Source organism: Meleagris gallopavo, chromosome 11, assembly GCF_905368555.1.
Source record: "Meleagris gallopavo chromosome 11, MGAL_WU_HG_1.1, whole genome shotgun sequence".
In the NCBI taxonomy this organism is placed as follows: Eukaryota; Metazoa; Chordata; class Aves; order Galliformes; family Phasianidae; genus Meleagris; species Meleagris gallopavo.
The window spans coordinates 23059585-23079167 of record NC_139414.1 but is presented as its reverse complement, the minus strand read 5'-3'; the positions used below and the strand labels follow the sequence as shown (position 1 = coordinate 23079167).

Genomic DNA, 19583 nt, shown 5'->3' with positions numbered 1-19583 from the left:
AAAGTCCACTCCCAAGCCGTTAATGGTGTGTTGTGTTGGTTGTCTCGTATCAGCCCCTTTCCGCAGCCTTGCTCTGCTAGGATTTGGTGCCCAGCTGTTTTTCCATTGAAATGCAGCAGGTGCCCAGGTGGCCATGGGGGCTGCGTGCAGCCTGCAGGCCCAGTGCCTGACGGCCGCTCGGTGCGAGGAGCTGCACTGGGTGGGGTGGTTTGCACGATGCAGCTCTGAAGGGGTGCAGTGGATGTTGGGTGACTGCAGCGGTTCCTGAGGGGCCAAGGCAAGCCCATCAGTGTCAGGTGCCACTCTGGGGCTGTAGTCATAGAATCATTAAGGTTGGGAAAGACCACTAAGATCATCGGTGCAATCATCAACCCATTGCCACCATGTCCACTAAACCGTAGTCGCTGCAACTCTAGCCCAGACCCCCCGGGATGGAGCTGAGCTCTCCTGGGCAAGGTGCACTTGGTTCCCTGCCAGGGCTGAGCTGCTGGAACTGCAGGTCCTGCTCTGGCTGCTCCCGTGACCCCTGTTATGGCCATCTTGCCCCGTGAGAGCTGCCAGGAACTGGCATTGCTGCCATGTCCCTGGAGTTGTTCAGGAACTGTGGAGATGTGGCACTGAGGGACGCGGTTGGTGGCATGGTGGGGTGGGTTGGGCTTGGGGATTGTAAAGGTTCTATGAAAGCTGCAGAGCTGCTGGCAGTCAAGCTATGAGCTCCCAGGATGTTCACTGTCTCACCTTGTGGAGGTACAGATGTCTCATCCTGCTTTTTGTCCTTGCTCCAAACTACAGTTTCACACCCCTTGTAAAGCTACTTCTGTGCTTCTGGGTCCTCCTTATCATATACTGCCTTTTGATGGGGAGGGGGAAGAGCTTCTGTGTGCTGGGGCAGTGAATCAGACAAGAGCTGCAACGAGGACAGCAGTCACTGTAAGTACTGTCTAACCCACCTCAGGACTTATGGAGTTTAAGTAAAGTTTTGAGTAACCTCAACACACTGACAGAATACGCTATGTCAGTTGCTATAAAGGTGTTGCTAATCAAACATTAAATCATTAAACATGCAGTGGCCTCAGAACCTGTTTGATTCTATGATGAAATTGGTTTTTTAGCTCTTCTGAAATAAATAAGCCAAGATTTCTAGTGTGGATAGAGTTTTTAGTTTCTCATTGGTTACAGTCCTAAGACAGATCAGACAAAGCAAATACATGGACAGATGTGTTGCTAGGCTGTGATTTTCCATGAGCTGTTTGCCTGTCACCGTGGTGATGCCCACGGTCTGTTCACTGCCCGCAGTATTCCTCCTTTCGTCTGAGCAAAGTCACATAATGAAGTGCTGGGGTTAGGAATGTGAGAACCTTCGCTGATGTTTGTTAAATGTGCCAGAAGCTCAGCCTTGGCTTCTCACTTGGGGGGCACAGGCTGACCTGTGTTCCAGTCCTGCTGCAGTTGCTCTGGGCTGCAGGGTCCACTGAGTAGATTTGGTTTAATGGAGGGACCAGGTCTGTGAATGCTATTCATTGATCACTGCCTCCTGAAAAACTGAACAGTGAAATGGAAGAAAAGAGCCTTGATAGTCACTAAAGGGAGCAATACGTTCTGAGGACCAGACACCAGCTGACAGGGTAATATTGGGGTGCTTTAACCAGGAGGGCTGGTTCAGGCTGAACTCAGTGCTTCCTTCTGCCTGGCTTCTGGCAGCGGGCATCCCAAGTCTGCTAACAGCCTCCAGCAGCATCCAAGGGGTGTGTGCATCCATACCCAGTGTGAGCAAGCACTGTTTCCCATTCACCCCCTCCAGGATCCCAGACTCTGAAAAACACCCAGCACAGGGCTTTTCTTTTTAGGCAGTAAGAAACCGGATGAGGTTCAACAAAAGCAAGTGTAGGGTCTTACACCTAGGGAGGAATAATTGCATGCACCAATACAGGCTGGGGGATGAGCTGCTGGAGAGGAGCTCTGCAGAGAGGGACCTGGGCGTCCTGGTGGACGACAGGTTGGCCATGAGCCAGCAGTGTGCCCTCGTGGCCAAAAAGGCCAATGGCATTTTGGGGTGCATTAAGAAGAGCGTGTCCAGCAGGTCGAGGGAGGTGATCCTCCCCCTCTACTCTGCCCTGGTAAGGCCTCATCTGGAGTACTGTGTCCAGTTCTGGGCTCCCCAGTACAAAAAAGACAGGGATCTCTTGGAAAGAGTCCAGCGGAGGGCCACAAAGATGGTGAAGGGCCTGGAGCATCTCCCCTATGGAGAAAGGCTGAGTGAACTGGGTCTGTTCAGCCTTGAGAAAAGAAGACTGAGAGGGGACCTGATCCAGGTTTATAAATATCTGAGGTGTGCGGCCATAGCGGTGAGGCCAGTCTCTTTTCAGTGGTACGTGGAGACAGGACGAGGGGAAACGGCCATCAGCTGCAGCATAGGAAGTTTTGCACGAATGTGCGTAAGAACTTCTTCACGGTGAGGTGACGGAGCACTGGAACAGGCTGCCCAGGGAGGTTGTGGAGTCTCCTTCTCTGGAGATATTCAAGTCTCGCCTGGACGCCTACCTGTGCGACCTGGTGTAGGGAACCTGCTTTGGCAGGGGGGTTGGTCTCGATGATCTCTAGAGGTCCCTTCCAACCCCTACAATTCTGTGATTCTGTGATTCTGTGATTCTGTATCCTTTTCTGTGTGCTCTGTATTCCTGAAAGGATTTCTCTTCCTTGGATCGCCATGCCAAGTGTGTCTTTGTTTTGTGGGAAAGGTCCATGAGCAGCACTGTGGGCTGGTAACAGGATGTCCTGGTGTTAAATTCACAGCTTTAAGCTCTCCTCTCCTGGATAGTGCTACTTATTGATTTTAAAATGAAGGTGTAAAGACCCATTTATGTAAATAAGCCGTATTTGACCCCTTGAGATCAATTTCACCATGTCCAAAATGGATATGAAATAATGATTCTGATAGGCAGATTCAAGCTTGTTGAGCTCGGCTTGTTAAGCACAAAGGAGAGTGGCATACAGGTGGCGGAGCTGCTGTGGCCTGTGTGTGGGTCAGGGAAGACAGAAGTACCCTTTGCACTGCTGAGTACAGTTATGGAAACACGGAGAATAGGAGCAGCTTACATTGCCCTGGGATGAGGCTCAGGGTGCGGCGTGTGACTGCCTGGCTGCGGCCCCTGAGTGCAGAGCTGTTAGCAGAGCCATTGTGCTGCTCATTAGCAGGAGCTTGCAGGCAATGTCTGCCTTGGACTGGTGGTCTTCATTTCCAAACCTGTTATAAGCACTGACTTAATGAGTATAGTATGTTCATCCAGAGCCTAATTTGATATAGATTGGATTTACTTTTTTTTGAACTCATCTGCTGTGCAACTTACTGGTGCTCCATTTACAGCTATATATAGTAAAAATTGATCTGATACAACGTGTTTTCTGACCGTAGTCAGGAGAACCTGATGAACTGTGGGTCAGTGAAGGACCGTCCGTGTATTGCCGTGCTCTCAGTGTCTGTGGTGTTCCCATCATTCCTATGGCCTCAGAGCTGCCCTGGGGCCGTGGCCGCTGCTCAATCATGGTACAGGAAAGACTGCATCACCCGGGAGCACGGGCACAGGAACTGCTGCAGCACAGCAGCCCGAGAAAGCTGCCTCTTCTGTTCTCTCTTTTGCAGATGCCTCAGCAGAAGCATATACTTAGGGTCTAACAGCCTACTCTGCAAAATGGCAGGCCTGGTTTGGGGCCGTCAGGAAGCAATTGCGTTGGATGAGGCACCAGAGGTCCTTGGCTTTTTGCCGTTGCCCCATTCCCACGTGCTCCCGCCCATGGCCGCGGTCTGGAGGCTGTGCACTGTCCCCATGCCAGAAACTGCATGCAGTTGGTGGCCTTGCGGTGCTGGTGCAGCCTACAAGAACAGTGTTTCTGTTGCCCCGGCTCTGCCTGCTCTGTGCCACACTCCTGACCACGCTGACCACAGGTGCCTGTACAGCAGCCATCTGCCTGCCTCCGCTTTGTTTGGTGAAGCCGCTCCTCGCCCTGTGTCACAGTGCTGGGAGCCCGGCCCACAGCGCTCCTCCCTGCCCACCATGGGTGGGAGCGTCAGCCATCTGGCACCTCTGGGTGCATCCCCCTGGGCGTGGAGCGAAATCCGATGGGAAGTGGTGAGGCTGGGAGTGCTGAAAATGCCACCGGCAACAGGCAGCATCTGGGATGGTTGCAGAGGTCTTCTGGAATGGATAGAGTGCCTTTTAGAGGACTGATGTAGGCGTTTGTGGCCAGTGTGCAACTGTGGGGGGGCTGGCACTTCTGTCCCCTCTCACCAGCACAGCCACACATCTTGCTGCAGGGCTCCTCTGCTGGGGCTGCAGCAGGGAGCATGGTCAGCGTGCTGTGCGCTGTGCTGCATGCGCTGCTCAGCTGCCTCATCGCCCCTGCCAACCTGCTGGTGATCGTGGCTGTCTGCCAGCTGCTGAGGAAGCATCCGGGCTCTGGCTACATCTACGTGCTCAACCTGGCCACCGCCGACCTGCTGGTGGGCGTAATGTGCATCACTGAGGCCCTGGATGATGTTCTGGATGGGGACTTTGACCGTAGCAAGTCCTTCTGCCTCCTGCGCATCTCCCTGAGCATGACGCCGTGCATTGGCTCCATCCTGACCTTGCTGCTCATCTCCCTGGACAGGTACCTGGCAGTGAGGCTGCCACTCTCCTACCGCACGCTTCCAAAGAAAGCACCCGTGGCCCTGTCCCTCATGTTCCTCTGGATGCTCGCCTTCCTCCTTGGGCACTTGCCTCTCATTTTTCCCTCTCTTCAGCAAAGCAACTACACGGGCTACTGTGGGCTGCTCTCTGTGGCCAGGAGTGAGTACCTCTACACCCTCTGCTTCGGTGTCTTTGCTCCATCCCTGCTAGTGCTGCTGTGCCTACACGTCTCAGTGTGCAGCATCGCCTATGCGCAGCACACGCGGTCGCCTCACTCCTGCGCCCAGCCCAGGCCCCTCCGCGCCCGCCTGCGCCACTTCAAGGCGCTGCGCACTGTGCTCTTTGTCCTCGTCGGCTTCGGGCTCTCCTGGGGCCCATACCTGGTGGGGGGCACCGTGCAGGCCGCCTGCCGCTCCTGCGACCTGTCTGACACACTCAAGGACGCGCTGTTCATCCTGGGTGAGACCAACTCCCTCCTCAACCCTCTCATCTATGCCCTGCACAGCAGAGACATCCGCAGCCACCTCGCCAAACTGCTCGGCTGCAGGCGGAGGGGCCTAGTGCAGCCCGTGGCCTCCAGCATCCACACTGTGAGTGCTGGGAGCTGGCCCAGGTCATCTGGGCTGTGAGGGGTCCCATCACTCCTACGGCTGCAGGGTCTGCAGTGGGACAGTGGTGCTCGATGTGGCTGCAAGCAGATCCCCGCACAGCAGCCTCTCGTTATGCCAGGGGCTGCTCACCGCCTGCTGCCCCTGCACCTGAGCAAATGCTGCTGGGGCTGTTGGTTGCTTTGGTTCAACTGTGGCCTCTTATCCCCTGTGAATGGGTGAACTACTGCGTGCTGTGCTTTGCTGTGCTGTGCCTGCAGCGGGCTGAACTGAACTGCTGTGTGCTGTGCTGTGCCTGCAGCTGGCCAGACACCCCGCAGTGCTCCCAGCACAGGAACGTGGACACTGCCAGCACTGTGCCCTTTGTGAGTGCTGCTGAGTGCAGCAGTGCCATGCTGTGGCCTCAAAACCCCTCTTCCTCCCCCCTTGTCACAGGCTGTGCCTCAGCTGTTTGCTTTTATCTTTGTGCCAAATTTATGGACTGAAATGAGTGCTCAGCCCAGGCTGGCTGCTGCTGGGAGACAGAAGGAAGCACGCTGACAAGCAGTGCTCTGACATCAGGCACACAGTCAATGTGCCCTGCACAAAACCTCCCAGCCAAGGCGCTCCTCACCACAAGCTGACACAACGTGACCCGTTGCTGGCCGCACCCCACCCTGAGCTGTTCCATCAGCAGGATGGCCCCAGGATTGCAGTGCCCTTGGCCCACAGCAGGCAGGGCTGTGGGGCACCGGGATCGGTGCCTGCCAGCACTGTGGCATCGGAATTCTCTGTCTTGGCCGGCTCAACTCACTTTGCCTTCACACCACACATGCTGCTCAGACTGGAGCATTTACTATTGCCCTGACTGAGCTGCACAGCTCTTCGCTTATGTCAGAAGTTGTGCAAAGGTACAAGATCTTTAAAGTCTGTGTGACAAGGTACACTGGTGGCTTCATTTTGTCCCATTGCTCATTGGAAGGGAAGTTCAGGCAGCTACGCAGCTTATCGATGAGCCGCAGGATCCTCACCCGCAAGGCTAGCAGCAGGAGCTCATCCTCATTCAGCTTGGGGAGGGCATGCAGCTGGCCAGCCTGGCTGCCCTGAGAGAGTAGAGGGCATCAGAGCTGCTTTGGAAGCAGGACCAAGGCTGGGGCAATGCAGGGGCACCCCCATGGGTAAGGAAGATTCCCTGGCTGCCCTGCTTGCAGCTGGCTGTGCATGTAAGAAATACCTGCACTTTTGTTCCCACGTTGAATTTTGCTTGTTGTCCCATGGCAAGGAAGGAAACTGTGATCTTATCCTGGCCCATGATCCTGACCCCCACGTGCAGGTTCAGGGAGAGGAAGATGGGGCTCAGTGGGGCACAAGGTCCAGATGACGCTGTGCAGCTTGGCCACATCCACCTCCTCACCCTGTTGCCTGCCCGGTCCAGGCACTGCCCTCCTTCAGTGTTCATCGTTATCCTGAAAGAGAAAAACCAACACTCCAAGCGACGGGTGCACCCTGCGGCTCTGCTGTCCCCAACACCCCGGGGGACAGGACCCGGTGCCAGCGCTCAGCAGGGACAGGACCTCGCTCAGGGCTCAGCACATACAGGACCTCACATAAGTGTTCACCAAGCTGTGGCACAGTTTGGGCCTGACACCCCAGCACACAGTGGGGCACAGCCCTTTGAGTATGGGAAGAGGAAATAGGGAAAGAGGAAATACTAATCTTCATTTTGTCCTGAGCACCTCCTAGCCAAGGTGTCCTGCCTTCACAGAATTTCCACCAACAAGGGCGTGCTGCATCAGCTCAGCGCTGCTGCGTCTCTGCTTTTTCCCAATGGCATTGGTGAGTCTATAAAACACGCGTCCTGTCCCTATAGATCACATCTCTCCTATCGTGTGTTTGCCTTTTAATTTTGGAGTGCTGATAAAAATACCCTTTATGATCTTTGAAAACATGCAGTGGGAACAAAGCTGCTGTCTGACACCAACGTACCACACAGTGCCGTGCGGGTGGTAGCAGGTGCTCCTGCCGTTGGATGCAAATACTGCCCGTATCTCAGTGTTACTTTCCTTGTCTTCCTGCACTATGCAAACAAACCGCTTTTTCTCTCGTACAACGATGACTGCCAGGTTTCCGGATGGATAGCTACCATCAGATAAGGTGTTCACAACTCCTTTGTGTGCTTGGTTCATTGGTTACTGCATAACAACTTACCTCACAGTGCTGTTTTGGAGTGCATAGACTGACTCATTGCCTGGGTTATGGTGCTGCAGGCAGAACGGTGGTGTGCTGCAGTCCTACCTGGGGAAGGACCAAAGTCCTTTCCTACATAAATGTTCTCTGTACACTGACAAAAAATGTACTTTGTTGTTTTTTTAAGCAACAATCCAAGCAGAATTGCTTAGAAGCCTTAAAGACACATTTATGGAATCTTAGGATTGAAAGCAAAAGCCTGGGAAAGGGAAGAATTGAGCTTAATATGAATGAGGATAGAGAAAACAGGGGCGGGTCCCATTCTCTCAAAGAAAAAAAAAAAAAGGAACTACCAGAGGGAAAAAATGGCTTTAGTTCCTGGAACTAGCATGAACATATCCAAACAGTGGTTCTTTTGCACCTCACAACTTGCATCTCCAACATGGCTCACTGCTGGGAGTGCATGCATTTGAGGCACTTTGTCATTTGCCACAGCCACGAATGGTAGTAGCCCTGGGATGCAGGCAGCTGGGGGGCAGAGCAGAGCTGTCCCCAGCCAGGCTGGTGTGTTCCTTCAGCTGAGCACTGAGCACACAGATGCCCTTCCTGCCTCGAAGTTACAGGCTGATCTGAAGGAATGTGATTCCAAGGGCTCTGTAACCCTTTCCCTGATGCTTTTTTTGGAAGTGGTAAGCCAAGCTACCCCATTATGCAGCATTATAGAACGTACTGAAAGCTGTTGTGTCTATTGTGTCTACAGCCCTGGACTGTTGTGGTCAAACCAGCCCCATAAAGGATACAATAACTGTGCTGTTCCATCTGGTAGCATGGTAAGAAACTTCCCTCCATGATTGTAGTATTTCTCCAACAATTCATTCTTCGCTACCTAAGATTGGAAAAGAAGTGATGAAATGAGTAACTGCAGCCCTGCACCCAGCCTCCCCTTTAAGGGCAGCAGCAAAGGGCCCTGCAGCATGACATGAGCCAGGTGTAGCCCGTCTCCTCTGGCAGCAGCCACTTGCCCTTCCACCCATAACAGTGAAGTCGCAGCAGGTGATGCTGTAGGAAATGGGCTCCTCCTCAAGCTCTGCTGCTCTCTCTTCAGGCATCAGTGTCCAGCCCGTCAGAGATGGTGGCTCCTGAGAAAGCAGGTAGGAAATGGTGCCAGGCTGTGCTCTACCTGGGGAGCAAAGGGAGGCTTTGTGTGTTTGAGTAGGGCTGGCAGCTCTGCCCCCTTATTGCCTTGACATTGTTAGTGAGCAAATACCTTTAACTGAAATCTAATTTGTCTATTCTTAATCAAAATGATTTTGGTTTTATTCACTAGATCTGAAAAACTGCTCAGTTACTCACAGCCTGAGATTGGAATTTGTAGAATGTTCACTTTGTTGGTTAAAACAGATCACCCCTATTCTGGCAGTGTCTACCTCTCAAGCCTTGGCTTTAGCAACTTATTACTGTGTAAGTTCAATTTCTACACGTTTCAGCTGAAATGTTTGAATGTCAGTAATGAAAGTCACTGGAACTGCTTTTGATTTTTTCATGTGTGAGATTATTTAATGTAGTAACATCTAATTTAATGGGATTGGACAATAAACTAACACATTGCATACTTCCATTCAGTTAGAGAATGTTGGAGGCAAGCAACTGCATAAAATTCACTGCTGTAACAAACAGACAAAAACTTAAAAGAAATGCAAACTCACATTCAGCTACAGTTTTCGGCTCAGTTGCCAGGAAGGCTAACTGTCTGGCCATTTGTCTCTCCTGCTGCCTGGAAATAGAAGTGTTCATGAGAGGCATTTCATATCCCTTTTCAGAAACGGGTGGGTACTGGGTAGACTTGCAATGGAAACCCAAGTTTCTGAACCTGTTTTTTCTCTCCTATAATTGCAAATAACTGTTAGAAGCAATGGCATATCAGCAGTATAATACTATCTCAGGAGAAACGAATTGCTCCCACACAGAGATTTCAGTGAGAACACCCTGTGATTGCAGTGGTATCACTTACACTGATAGCAGAACTAAACAATGTGATGGACTTTATATGGAGATTTTATGTGAAAGCGGTGCTGCCCACTAGCTGAATGAGAGGTACCAGCCAGGATGTTTTCGCTGTTCTTCCTGCATTATAAACATGAAAAAAATGTCCAACAATGGCTTTGGTTGATGCTCTGCATGTAAAACAAGGTACTCACACCACCGGGCTGCCTACAGAGAAGCTAACAGTTTACTCCCAGGTGTGTTGTATCATTATGCCATGGAGTAGAATGCCTGTATGAACTTTGTGCCTCCTGCTAGAGAGCTCAGCACAAGTCTTGGGAACTGTGTGTTTGACTTCTGTGGATTTGAATTCAAATGTGCCACGGTTTGAGCAGCAAAATAGAGAAATACAAATTGCTTTGGCACCTGGGGCAAAACCAAGATCAAAATATTGTCCCTGCCATAGCTGCAATTACATTTTGGGCCCTACCTGTGTCTATGTTGGTAAGAGAAAAGCTGAGGGGGCCCAGTTGGAATATGAGCACGTATTGCCTAGCTTTTAAAAAGTTCCTTCATTACCTCTTGCTGTAGTTTCATTTTCTTAGCACTTCTTTTCCCTCCAGAGTAGCCTGTTCCCTATCCAAACTACCCCCAGCTATCCCCGCAGCCAGCGTGGTACCTCTGGTACGCTCTCTCCTTTGCCACGTGTCTTTCAGCCTCACTGCCATGGGGCTCGTGAGAGTCTATAGAAATAGGGCTGTTCCAAGCACTTTCGTGTTTCTTCCTCTCATTTACGATGAACTCGTAGAGGTCTTGATTGCGTTTGCAGCAGAACTTCTGGAAGGCAGAGAGCAGTGTCACTGCAGCAGGGCTCCCCAGGGCCGGCCCCTCATCTTCCTCCTGCTCACTGCTCCATAACCTGTGGTGGAGGGCAAATGTCCTCGAAGGAAGGGAACGGCCTCAGCAGGCTTCCGCAGTACTCGCACTTGGGAGCGCAGTCCTCCTCTGCCTAAAGTGGAGGCAGGATGACAGAAGGAATGTATCAGCGCACAAATCCTTGTTTTATCTTGGGGAAGTAATGCTGCTCAAAACACAATGTTGTGAAGTGTGTAATAGTGCTTAGACGCGTGTCTGTGATGTCTTGGAACGATACCGGTGCCCAGGAAGTAACCAAAGAGCACCCAGCAGGACCCACCTCGGCCCGCAGGCGGCCCCGCAGCGCCTCAGGTCTGTAGGCCAGCACGGCCGGCGGGCCGACGGAGGGCAGCGTGCGCAGCGGCTGTGCCAGCAGCTCCACAAAGTCCTCTAGGAACTGGGAGAGGGAAAGAGTGTGGAGTCATAGCTTTGTTCAAGGAAAAACCATTATGCATAAATGCATTGCTGTAGGGACTGAATAGTCTTTACCTCCGTGGCACACGTGATGTCCAGTCTGCTGGGCTCTCCTGGTGGAGCTGCAGGCAAGAGCAGTGCTGAGAGCAGCTGCACAGCACAGCCATGTTCCTTGAGGCCTTCGGGGGCTGCCCGGGGACTGTGCTGGGCCCCAGCAGTTCAGGGGCGACCTGCTGCTTGGGGCCAGGGCCGCAGTGCCTGTCTGGCATCACTACACCTGGGGGAACGTTCCCCGGCCCTGTGGTGCTGAGGGGAAGGAGTAGGCAGGGCACCAGTTTCTGCATCTCTAGATGCAGCCTGTGCTGCGTGTGTGCAAGGAGGGGCTTCAGTCTGTGAGGCAGCAGGGAATGTCTTGTGATCAGGCATCTGCCACCGCCCTTCTAAATCCTTCTTTTCAGAAAATAGGAAAAAAATAGGATGTGTATTTGGATGGGATGGAGTTCCTGCCTGCCTGAGCTGTCGGGGCTGCGGGGAATGTGCCGGGGCAGGGAGTGGAATGCAGTGCTGTGGAGCTGTGTAGGCAGTCAGAGGGCTGATGGGCTTGGCTGCTGGTTTGTGTGAACCTGGTGAAACTGCACTTTAAGGAGATGCAGTTCCCATCCTTTGCAGTCACTCCGCGCCACGGAGCGTGAGGAGCTGCCTGTCCCCACAGAGGCCTGCCTGGCACTGAAGGGAATGCCCAGAGGATCAGGGACCAGACAGAGGCTGGCACTGCTGTGTTCCCGCCGCGTTGGCCAGCGAGTGGGGCCGGCTGCTGATCCCAGGCCGTGCACCGCAGCTGGGCAGGAGGAGGGGAAGGGCTGCTGTATTGCGAGGCGTTTCCCCCCGCCCCGCGCGCTGTCCCGCAGCCGTAGCGGGGCTGCCGGTGTGCGGGAGGGAGCTGCGGGCGGAGCGCCCGGCACGGCCCGCCGGCTGTTCTTACGTGGTTCTCTGCACGCGCCGTCCTGGAGCCGGCTCGCTTCTGGCTGCTCCGGCGGCGACCTTCCCGGTGGCTGTTGTGTGGCGCTGGCACCGACACCGTCAGGCACTTCCATCTCCGCTCTCTGAGACAGAAACCCGCGTGTTAGTCCCGTGCAACGACTTCAAAGCAACCGCCTTAGAAGAACATCGCATTACGCGAAACTTTTCCGACGTATGCGATCAGAAACGGGCGGCGCGCACGCGGAGGCGCGGCTCGGCCCCGGCTCGCTGCCGAGCGGGTTGAGGCGCGGGGAGCTCTCCGGGCAGACGGCCGCCCGGCCCCGCGCCGCTCCCCGCCTCCTCCGCCCGGCGGCCGTCCGAGCAGCTGCCGCTCGGTCCCGCTCGGTCTCGGCCGTTGCGGCGCCGCGTGCGGTCTCCGTGGCGACGCGGGGCGGTGGCGCGGTGCGGGGAGGCCGCGGGGACGCGCGGGGCGGAGACACCCGCGGCTTCTGCGTTGGTGCTCAGAGCGCAGGATGCTTTTGGGAAGAACGGCCAGCGGTGCGTCGCGTCGATGGAAAAACCCTTGCCGGGCACCGCTCCTGCTGCGGGTACAGCCCGGAGTCTCACCGGGATGGCCTGCCGGTGCTGCCGTGACGTGGGGATGGCTGGTGACGCAGAACTGTCTCCCTGCTGGCGCGGCCGGCCTGGGGCAACTCCACCAGCACTGCTGTTGCCGGTCACCACGGGTAGATTTTTACGTGGGTATGTTTCAGTCTGTTCCAAAGTCAGAAGCTTTGTTTGTCGTCAGGAGTTTCGTAAACGAACTGGAGGCAGCCCCAGTGATGTATTTGCGTATGGTGAGAAAGTTCCACAACCCCACAGCTGTGCGGCTGCTCCGTGCCAGCGCCTGCCTGCCTCCCAGGGCCTTGGATGGTGCCAGCAGGGGAGCCTGCAGCGCCTGGGCTGGGTGTCAGAACCAGTGCTGCCGGCACATCTGCTGAGCTAATGGGGCTGTACCACCTGAGGTATGCCTTCTCCTAAATTCAGTTTTATCAGTTATAGGAAAAGATACTGCATGTTGCAGGGTTTGGTGGTTTTTTTTTTGTTTGTTTTTTGTTTTTTGGTTGGTTTTGTTTTTTGTAAAATACAGTACAAGTTTCTGTTCCATCAGAGGAACTGAACGATAGAGGAAACCACAGTGAAATAATGTTGAATTATCTAATGTGGGCAGGCAGCGTTGGGTAATTAATTCCATGTCATGAATCCTGCTATAATAATGACTTGCTTCAGAGTGTTGTTCTACACAAAAAGCTGTTAAGACTCAGCACAAATTTTTGGTAAGAAAAATTGTTTTCCACTATAACTGCTGCTGATATGGGAAAATGAATTAAACTCCTGGGAATTTGTGCTTAATGCATCCTGCTAAAAGCACAGGTGTTAGCTCCCGTCAGAGCCGGGGCCTGACTTTGATCCTGCTTAAGCAGGAGTAAATGAGTTCACCCAGCCAACGCTGGAGTTCTGCCAGCACAGTGCAAATGAGATCCAACGTAGCATCTTGTAGGAACTGGATACAAAAAGATTAGAGTAATTCCTTGGGAGGCTTTTTCCGCAACCACTTCCAAATTCTCAAGGATTCACAAGCCTCCCCTCTCTGATGCTTTCCTTGTATTTCTCTTGTGCTTTTCTGTGGACGGCTGCACAGCACTGCCTGGCATTTGCATGGGGCTTTGTGCTGTAACTCCAGAGATCTCTTCCCTGAACCACCTGGCCGGGAGCAGCGTTCCTCCCTGGGTATTACTTTACGTTTATTCACACCAAGCTCCGTCTGCCCTTTTACATGTAGTTTTCCACTACTGTGAGGCTTACTGCCTCCAGGTAGCTCGGCTGTGCGTCACCTCACAGCACAGCAGCTCTAAATGGCACCTCGCTGCTCGGCCAAGACATGCAGAGCTCGTGGTTTTTGTGAGTGACTCCGAGAGAAGGCTCCTGTTAGCAGAGCGTGACATGCAGGCAGCTCCAGCTCCCGTGGCACACTGGTTTCAGTGTGCATCTCCCAGCAGCAGCCCCATGTGCTCCACAGCAGCAGGGCTGGCAGTGGGGCCTGGCGCAGCAGGGCAGCATGCAGCATGGTGGTGTTTTTGCAAAATATTTATTACAAAATAAAAGTAAATATGGCAACAAAAGTTAAATAGCAAACGACATGACACTGGCCATAAAGCTCTTGCTGTATTATTCTAATCTTTTACAATGACCAAGTATGTCTCCAAGGGAAGCTGCATGTGGACAGCCTGAATATATTTCTGTATTATTGGCTCTAGCTATCTGGGAATATTATGCTGTGTGCCCTCTGCCATCACCAGGACCTGGCTGTGACCAGCCGTGCTGTGTGCAGGGTTCCCTTACGTCCCTCACACAGACCACAGCCAGCAATTCCCATGCTCTGAGACCTGCTGGGCTTCGCCCCAGTCCTCCCTTCCCCCTCTTCTTTTTTAAAGGCAGCAAATGATCCAGTGCCCATCCTTTTAAATAAGGCAGCAGGAAGTGGAATAGCAACGCTGAAGTACCTCTTGATATGCTTCGAGCCTCTTCTCTTGTGATAAGCTGCTTGGATTTTATTCTTTTCCCACCTACTAAAGACTCCTGAAGTTCACTGGTGAGAGCAAGTCTGTTTTCCTGCTTGAAAGGGTTTCTAGGTGTGCTCTGAACAGGAATGCAGTCTTTCACACCTCTCAAGCCACGTGTCCAATGGAAGCACTCTTTTTTTTAAAAATTAATTACATTTAAAAAGGTGTCTGTGTATGGGGAAAATCTTCCTAAGGCACCCAAGAATTTAAAAAAACTCTCCTTGCTTATATTACTTACAGGACACACTTGTTCCTCTTCTCTCCAAACTTATAAACGTTGGCTAGTCAGGAACTTTAACTTACACAAAGACAGCAGAATAGCATCTAAAAACCCAGAACAGAAAGAAAGCTCTCAGTAACATAAAGCACTGTGCCCAGACAGCCGACGTTTCGCTAACTACACAAATCTATCACGGACAACATGTGGAAATGGTCACATTAATTCCAAGGTTCCCATTGTCAGCAAAAAGGTGTGCTATAGCGGTATCAAAAACGAGGCAGTCACTGTTGACTATGGCAGCATTCACCCCGTCGTGGATGGAGCGCGGGGTGGCCTCCCAGGTCAGTCTGCGCCGGTTGCCGTTCAGCTCCAGTCTGTATGCAAAGTTCTCTGCTTGCTTACGGGTGCCGATGAGCAGCACGATAGCAAAAAACTGCTGGTGACCTTCGTACTTCTCTTGTTTCTCCAGCACCAGCATGAAGTGATGACCAAAGCACGACTGCATCATCACCCAGTCAACAGCACCCGGCAGGTTAATGTCCGTGGCGAGAAAAACAATGTCTTCTCCCTGAAGGGTGGTGATGCTTTTGTGGGCGTGCATGAGGTGGGACATGACGGCTTCCAGGGATCCCTGCCACTTGCAGGAGGCACCAGGGCACGGGCAGGAGTAGGGCCGATACTCACAGATGTCTTCGTGTTCTGGCTTTTCTGTGTGGTGGAGCGTCAGCGAGCAGCCCGTCGTGGCGTACTGGGAAAAGAGCAAACACAATCCGTCAGGAAGCACCCAGCATAAGTGCTCACTGCTCCCACCTGTGACCAACCAGAGCTCTCATTTCGCCGCAAATCTTATGTGGGACGCCTCTAGTTAGTGCTGGATTCAGAGCTGTGATTCGTTTTGTTTCCTACTAAAAACAGGTTCTTCCTGTACTTTGCAGCTGTTGGTTTCTGTTTGCTTTTTAAATGCGAGCACTTAGATGAAATGGACCACGAGGCTGAGTTGTAGATCATCTGCTGTTGTAGTTAGACCTGATCAGCCCACATCAGCTGAAGTGGTCCTGGTATGGATTTTTCTTTTCTTTAAAAAGAACACGGGATGCCAGTTTCAGCAAACAGCTACTACAGCAGCATGCTTTTAATAAATATGTGTAATTATCATCACAGAGCAGATGTACTTCCATTAAACTCAAACCCACAATCCCAAGTTTTAGCACTGCGGTTGTGAAGAGCAGAAAGAGATGTGGTGATTTTTCACTGAGCACACAGTTAATCACAAGTGAGCACCAATGGCTGCTCTTAATGTCATCGGGCACCTCCAAAGGTTAACCTGCTTTAAACAAACAGGGATGCTTTTCCTTTTCTACGCTGAGTTGCTGTCTGCACTGACCACATTGCTTCCTCACTACCTCTTAAGGAGAAACACGTCTTTTGCTGTTGCCAAGAGCACAGCTCCCCCCATCTGCAGGCAGCCGTAGAGATTTCTGCAACTCTGCTAATGCAGTCTCACCGTCACAACCCGAGTGTGGCTGCCTACAGGAGGCAGGACACCGCTTTGGGTCAGGCATTCTGCTCTGAGACTGAAGGTGAAGCCTATGTGCTTGCTGCCCTAGATAGAATGTCTGAAGTAACAAAACAATATCTGGGGAAAAAACAAAATGCAATGGATAGACTTTTTTTTTAAAGTTCAACTAAACAAAGTCCGAATTCACCAAAGTTTAAAGGCATATTTTGGGGTTAAATGCAAGCACAGGAAGTTTCAGCCCGAAGAGTGAGATGCCCGAGGTGCAAAATGCCACAGTCCTCTTTACTGCAGGCAAATCACCCACACTGCAACACAGCGCTACAACCGCTGGGACAGAAATGAGGCCTTGTGCTTCTACGGGAGCTTGCTTTATAAGCCACAACGTGTGCGTTGCTGCTTAATCCTCTGCTACAGGATTTATCCACGTGTGAGCAGGAGTGCAGAGGTGTGCTGTGCTGCAACAAGGGCTCCTCCTGCTGCAGGCAGAAACCCACCCTGCACAGCACGGCTCCCTGCCGCTGGATTCATCGCTTCCACTCTCACTGTTCAGCTGTTTTCGCCCCACTTTCATACCCCTGCTGGCACTTCAATCACTTTGCACTGTGCTGAAGAACAGTTCTCAGTCTAACCCTGCTAGAAAAGCAGTAAGAACATGTAAGCTACCGGATGGGCAAAACCAAACGTCCGCATGGAGTGTCAGCCCACATCAGAAAGTGACCGGTGGTGAACACACAAGGAGGAGTGCTGAGGAAATAGCTGTGTTTTTTCCTTCGCTGTGACCTACCCCCTTTTGTTTGTTCCTGAACACATGGCAGCTAGTTTTGTTTGGTGAGCCCCACCGCCAGCAGGAGATTGTGAACAGATTCACTGAGTGCTTTGGGTTTGTAAGGGGCTCTTACGGATCTTCTGGGAACAGAGAAAACTTGCTGCCTCATGCTGCATGGCACATGTCACTGCTATTTACCATGCCCTCATTCAAACCGAAGAGTCTGTTGGTCTGTCCCTGCAGGTTATATGATACTGCCCATCTCATTGACAGCTCTACCTTTTCCACTCCTACTGTGTCCTTCCTGAAGCAGGGGAGCAGGGCTGTGCGTGGGACAGGCGGTGCTGGCTCACTGCTAATGCCTGAGCTGATGTGACTGCCTTGTGCTTTTTTATTGCCTTTCTCCCACTCCTGGCGTTCCACTTTTAAAAGTACTTTTTTTTTCACAGTACTATTTTGCGCTACATTCACCGTCCTAGGAGGAAGCAGGCAGCCCTGAAGCCATCACCACATAATGACTTAGCATTCCGTGTTGTTGCTATGTATGTCACTTCACTCACGTTGCCCTGGACTTCCCTTTACAGGTTATCTGAGTGCCTGAAAGCGTTCTGAAAACACTGGCTAAGCTTGAAGGCGTTTGGTCAGTGAATGAAGGCAGGCTGTATGTAGGATTACAGCAACTCGTCTGAAGCTGCAAGGGAAATCGGCAGCAGAGCTGGGAATGGAGCTCCGAGTCCGAATCCCTGCCCTGCTGTGGGCAGCAGGCTCTCCCCTCCCAGCCAGCACCGAGCTGCAGCAGTGGTCCAAGGCCTCGAGTGCCTCTCCCTACACCCTGCCGCCTGTCTGAAGGGGGCCGCGCTGGTCTGACGCTACTGGAGACTTTTCAGTGGGTACACAGTCTCTCTATGCCTACTGGTTTAGGAAAGCAAAATGTTACCACTGGCTGTGGGGTGCAGAAAGACTTTCACATTTTGCCCTCAGAGCAAAACATAAAGAGTACAATGAAATGAACTCTCACTGGATTTCCTTTTCTTCAGAAGGATCAGAACTGCATGAAGATTCAGTCCAGGCAGAGGTGACTCCATTAAAGGATCTCAGAAGAAGGACCCTCCTTAGGGGAGGTATCCCTAACCCTGTCCCAGCTCTCGGGATGCAGAGCATCGCTGCTCCCACAGAAGCTGGGAAGAGTGAGGTTGTTTTCCCCAGAGATGAAGCCCCATGTCCTCCCACCCTACATCCGCATTAAGTCAGCTTCATAACTGCAGAGCACATTTACCACTTGCACTTATTTAAAAGACGAGAGAAAACGACGAGTTGTTTTTGATACGTCTTGATGAGGAGCGGGGCTGCGAGCAGGAAAAAAGGGGGCCCCCGTCCCGACACCCCACGCGCTCACCTTGCAGGGGAAGAGCACGGCCGAGGCCACCTTCTCCATGGCCAGGTTCCTGATGCTGGGGGTCAGCGAGCCCCGGCAGGTGGGGCAGAGGCTCAGCTTCTGCCGGCATTGCTTGCAGACCAGGTGCCCGGCCTGGCACTGCAGGATGGGCGGCAGCACATAGTCGAAGCACACGGGGCACTCGAACAGCGAGGTCAGCTCGTGGTGCTGCGGGGACACCGGCCCGCCCGGCCCCGAGAGGACGGCGGCGGCGGCGGGCACCGCGGAGGAACCGGCGCCGGACGCGGCGATGGCGGCGGCGGCGGGAGCGGGCGCGGCGGCGGCCGGGGCGGGGGCGTGCGGCGGCGGCTGCTTGCCGCAGGGTTTGCTAGCGCCGGGCCCGGCGGATGACGGGCGGCTCATGGCGCCGCGCGGCCGCCACCATCGGGCCGCAGCCCTCGGGACCCGACGCGCCCGCCCGGAACGCGCCGCTGACGCAAGAGGCGGCCGCGCGCAGCCTCCGCCCCGGCCCCGCCGCAGCGAGCATGCTCCGGGCGGCGGGCGGCGGGCGGGGCGGCTCCGCGGGCGGGGAGCGGTGCGGGGCGGCGGGGGCCGCGGACGGCCGCGGTCGCGGTGCCGGGAAGGAGCCCCGCGCAGGGGCTCCGCGCCGCGCCCCCCGCCCGTTACCCCGCGCTGCCGGGCGGGAACGCGGCGCGGGGGCACCGGCCGGGGGCTGCGGTAACCGAACGCGGTGCGCTCCGGGTCCGGCCGCGCCGGGAGGAGCGGGCGCCGGTAGCGCCGACGCCCCGCGGGGCCGAGGAAGCCCGCGGGCGCCGTTATCCGCCTGGCCGCGGGCCCGAACCCGGCCTGCCCGCCACGGCCCTCGTGCGGAGCGCTGAGCCGCCGTGCTGAGCGCGAGCGACGGCGGAGCGGTGCGGTTCCCCGCGCAGACGTACGCGTGCGTGAGGGCGGTGCGGGGAGCGCCGAACCGAGACGGAGCGATGAGCGACGGGTTTGTGCGAGAACGCGAGAGAGAAACGCTCGGCGCTGCGGCGCTGCTTTGGTGTGGAGGTCGGGTAAAAGAAGTGGGGCCGTTTTCATCCCCCGCGTTAAAGAACGTTGACAATAAAACACCGCTTTAATTCTGTTTTGGTAACGGTGGAGAAGTGAGGACCGCCCGAGGATGGGAATGTCCCCGCGTCCCTTTCATTTGCCAGCAGGGCTGAAGAAGGCAGAGCCGGGGCTGTAGCTGCGTGCTGCCGTGCCGGCTGCTCCGCTTGCACGCTGTCCTTGCAGGGGTTGGACGCGGTTCCGGGCGCACGAAGCGCTGCGTGGTGCCGCGGAGCAGCTCAGCGGACGGGGCGGC

The 19583-nt window shown here is 54.0% G+C and overlaps 3 protein-coding genes across 3 annotated transcripts; 1 reads left to right on the top strand and 2 right to left on the bottom strand.

Moving 5' to 3' along the window:
* Positions 1 to 150: 150 nt before the first annotated feature.
* LOC104912738 (glucose-dependent insulinotropic receptor-like) lies at positions 151 to 19373 on the top strand. Its single transcript, XM_085233349.1, has 2 exons — positions 151 to 12475; positions 15027 to 19373. Exon 1 carries the CDS (start codon positions 4343 to 4345, stop codon positions 5294 to 5296), a length of 954 nt encoding a protein of 317 aa, XP_085089475.1. The 5' UTR covers positions 151 to 4342; the 3' UTR covers positions 5297 to 12475; positions 15027 to 19373.
* ERICH6 (glutamate rich 6) lies at positions 6088 to 12072 on the bottom strand. Its single transcript, XM_085233343.1, has 12 exons — positions 11930 to 12072; positions 11736 to 11856; positions 10829 to 10875; positions 10620 to 10736; positions 10344 to 10433; positions 10104 to 10261; positions 9148 to 9215; positions 8460 to 8621; positions 8242 to 8323; positions 7241 to 7393; positions 6489 to 6720; positions 6088 to 6357 (listed from the first exon to the last, which is right to left on the bottom strand). Exons 2-12 carry the CDS (start codon positions 11845 to 11847, stop codon positions 6094 to 6096), a joined length of 1485 nt encoding a protein of 494 aa, XP_085089469.1. The 5' UTR covers positions 11848 to 11856; positions 11930 to 12072; the 3' UTR covers positions 6088 to 6093.
* SIAH2 (siah E3 ubiquitin protein ligase 2) lies at positions 13844 to 18640 on the bottom strand. Its single transcript, XM_085233342.1, has 2 exons — positions 18239 to 18640; positions 13844 to 15305 (listed from the first exon to the last, which is right to left on the bottom strand). The coding sequence occupies exons 1-2, from the start codon at positions 18638 to 18640 to the stop codon at positions 14748 to 14750; spliced, it is 960 nt and encodes a 319-aa protein (XP_085089468.1). The 3' UTR covers positions 13844 to 14747.
* Positions 19374 to 19583: the final 210 nt, after the last annotated feature.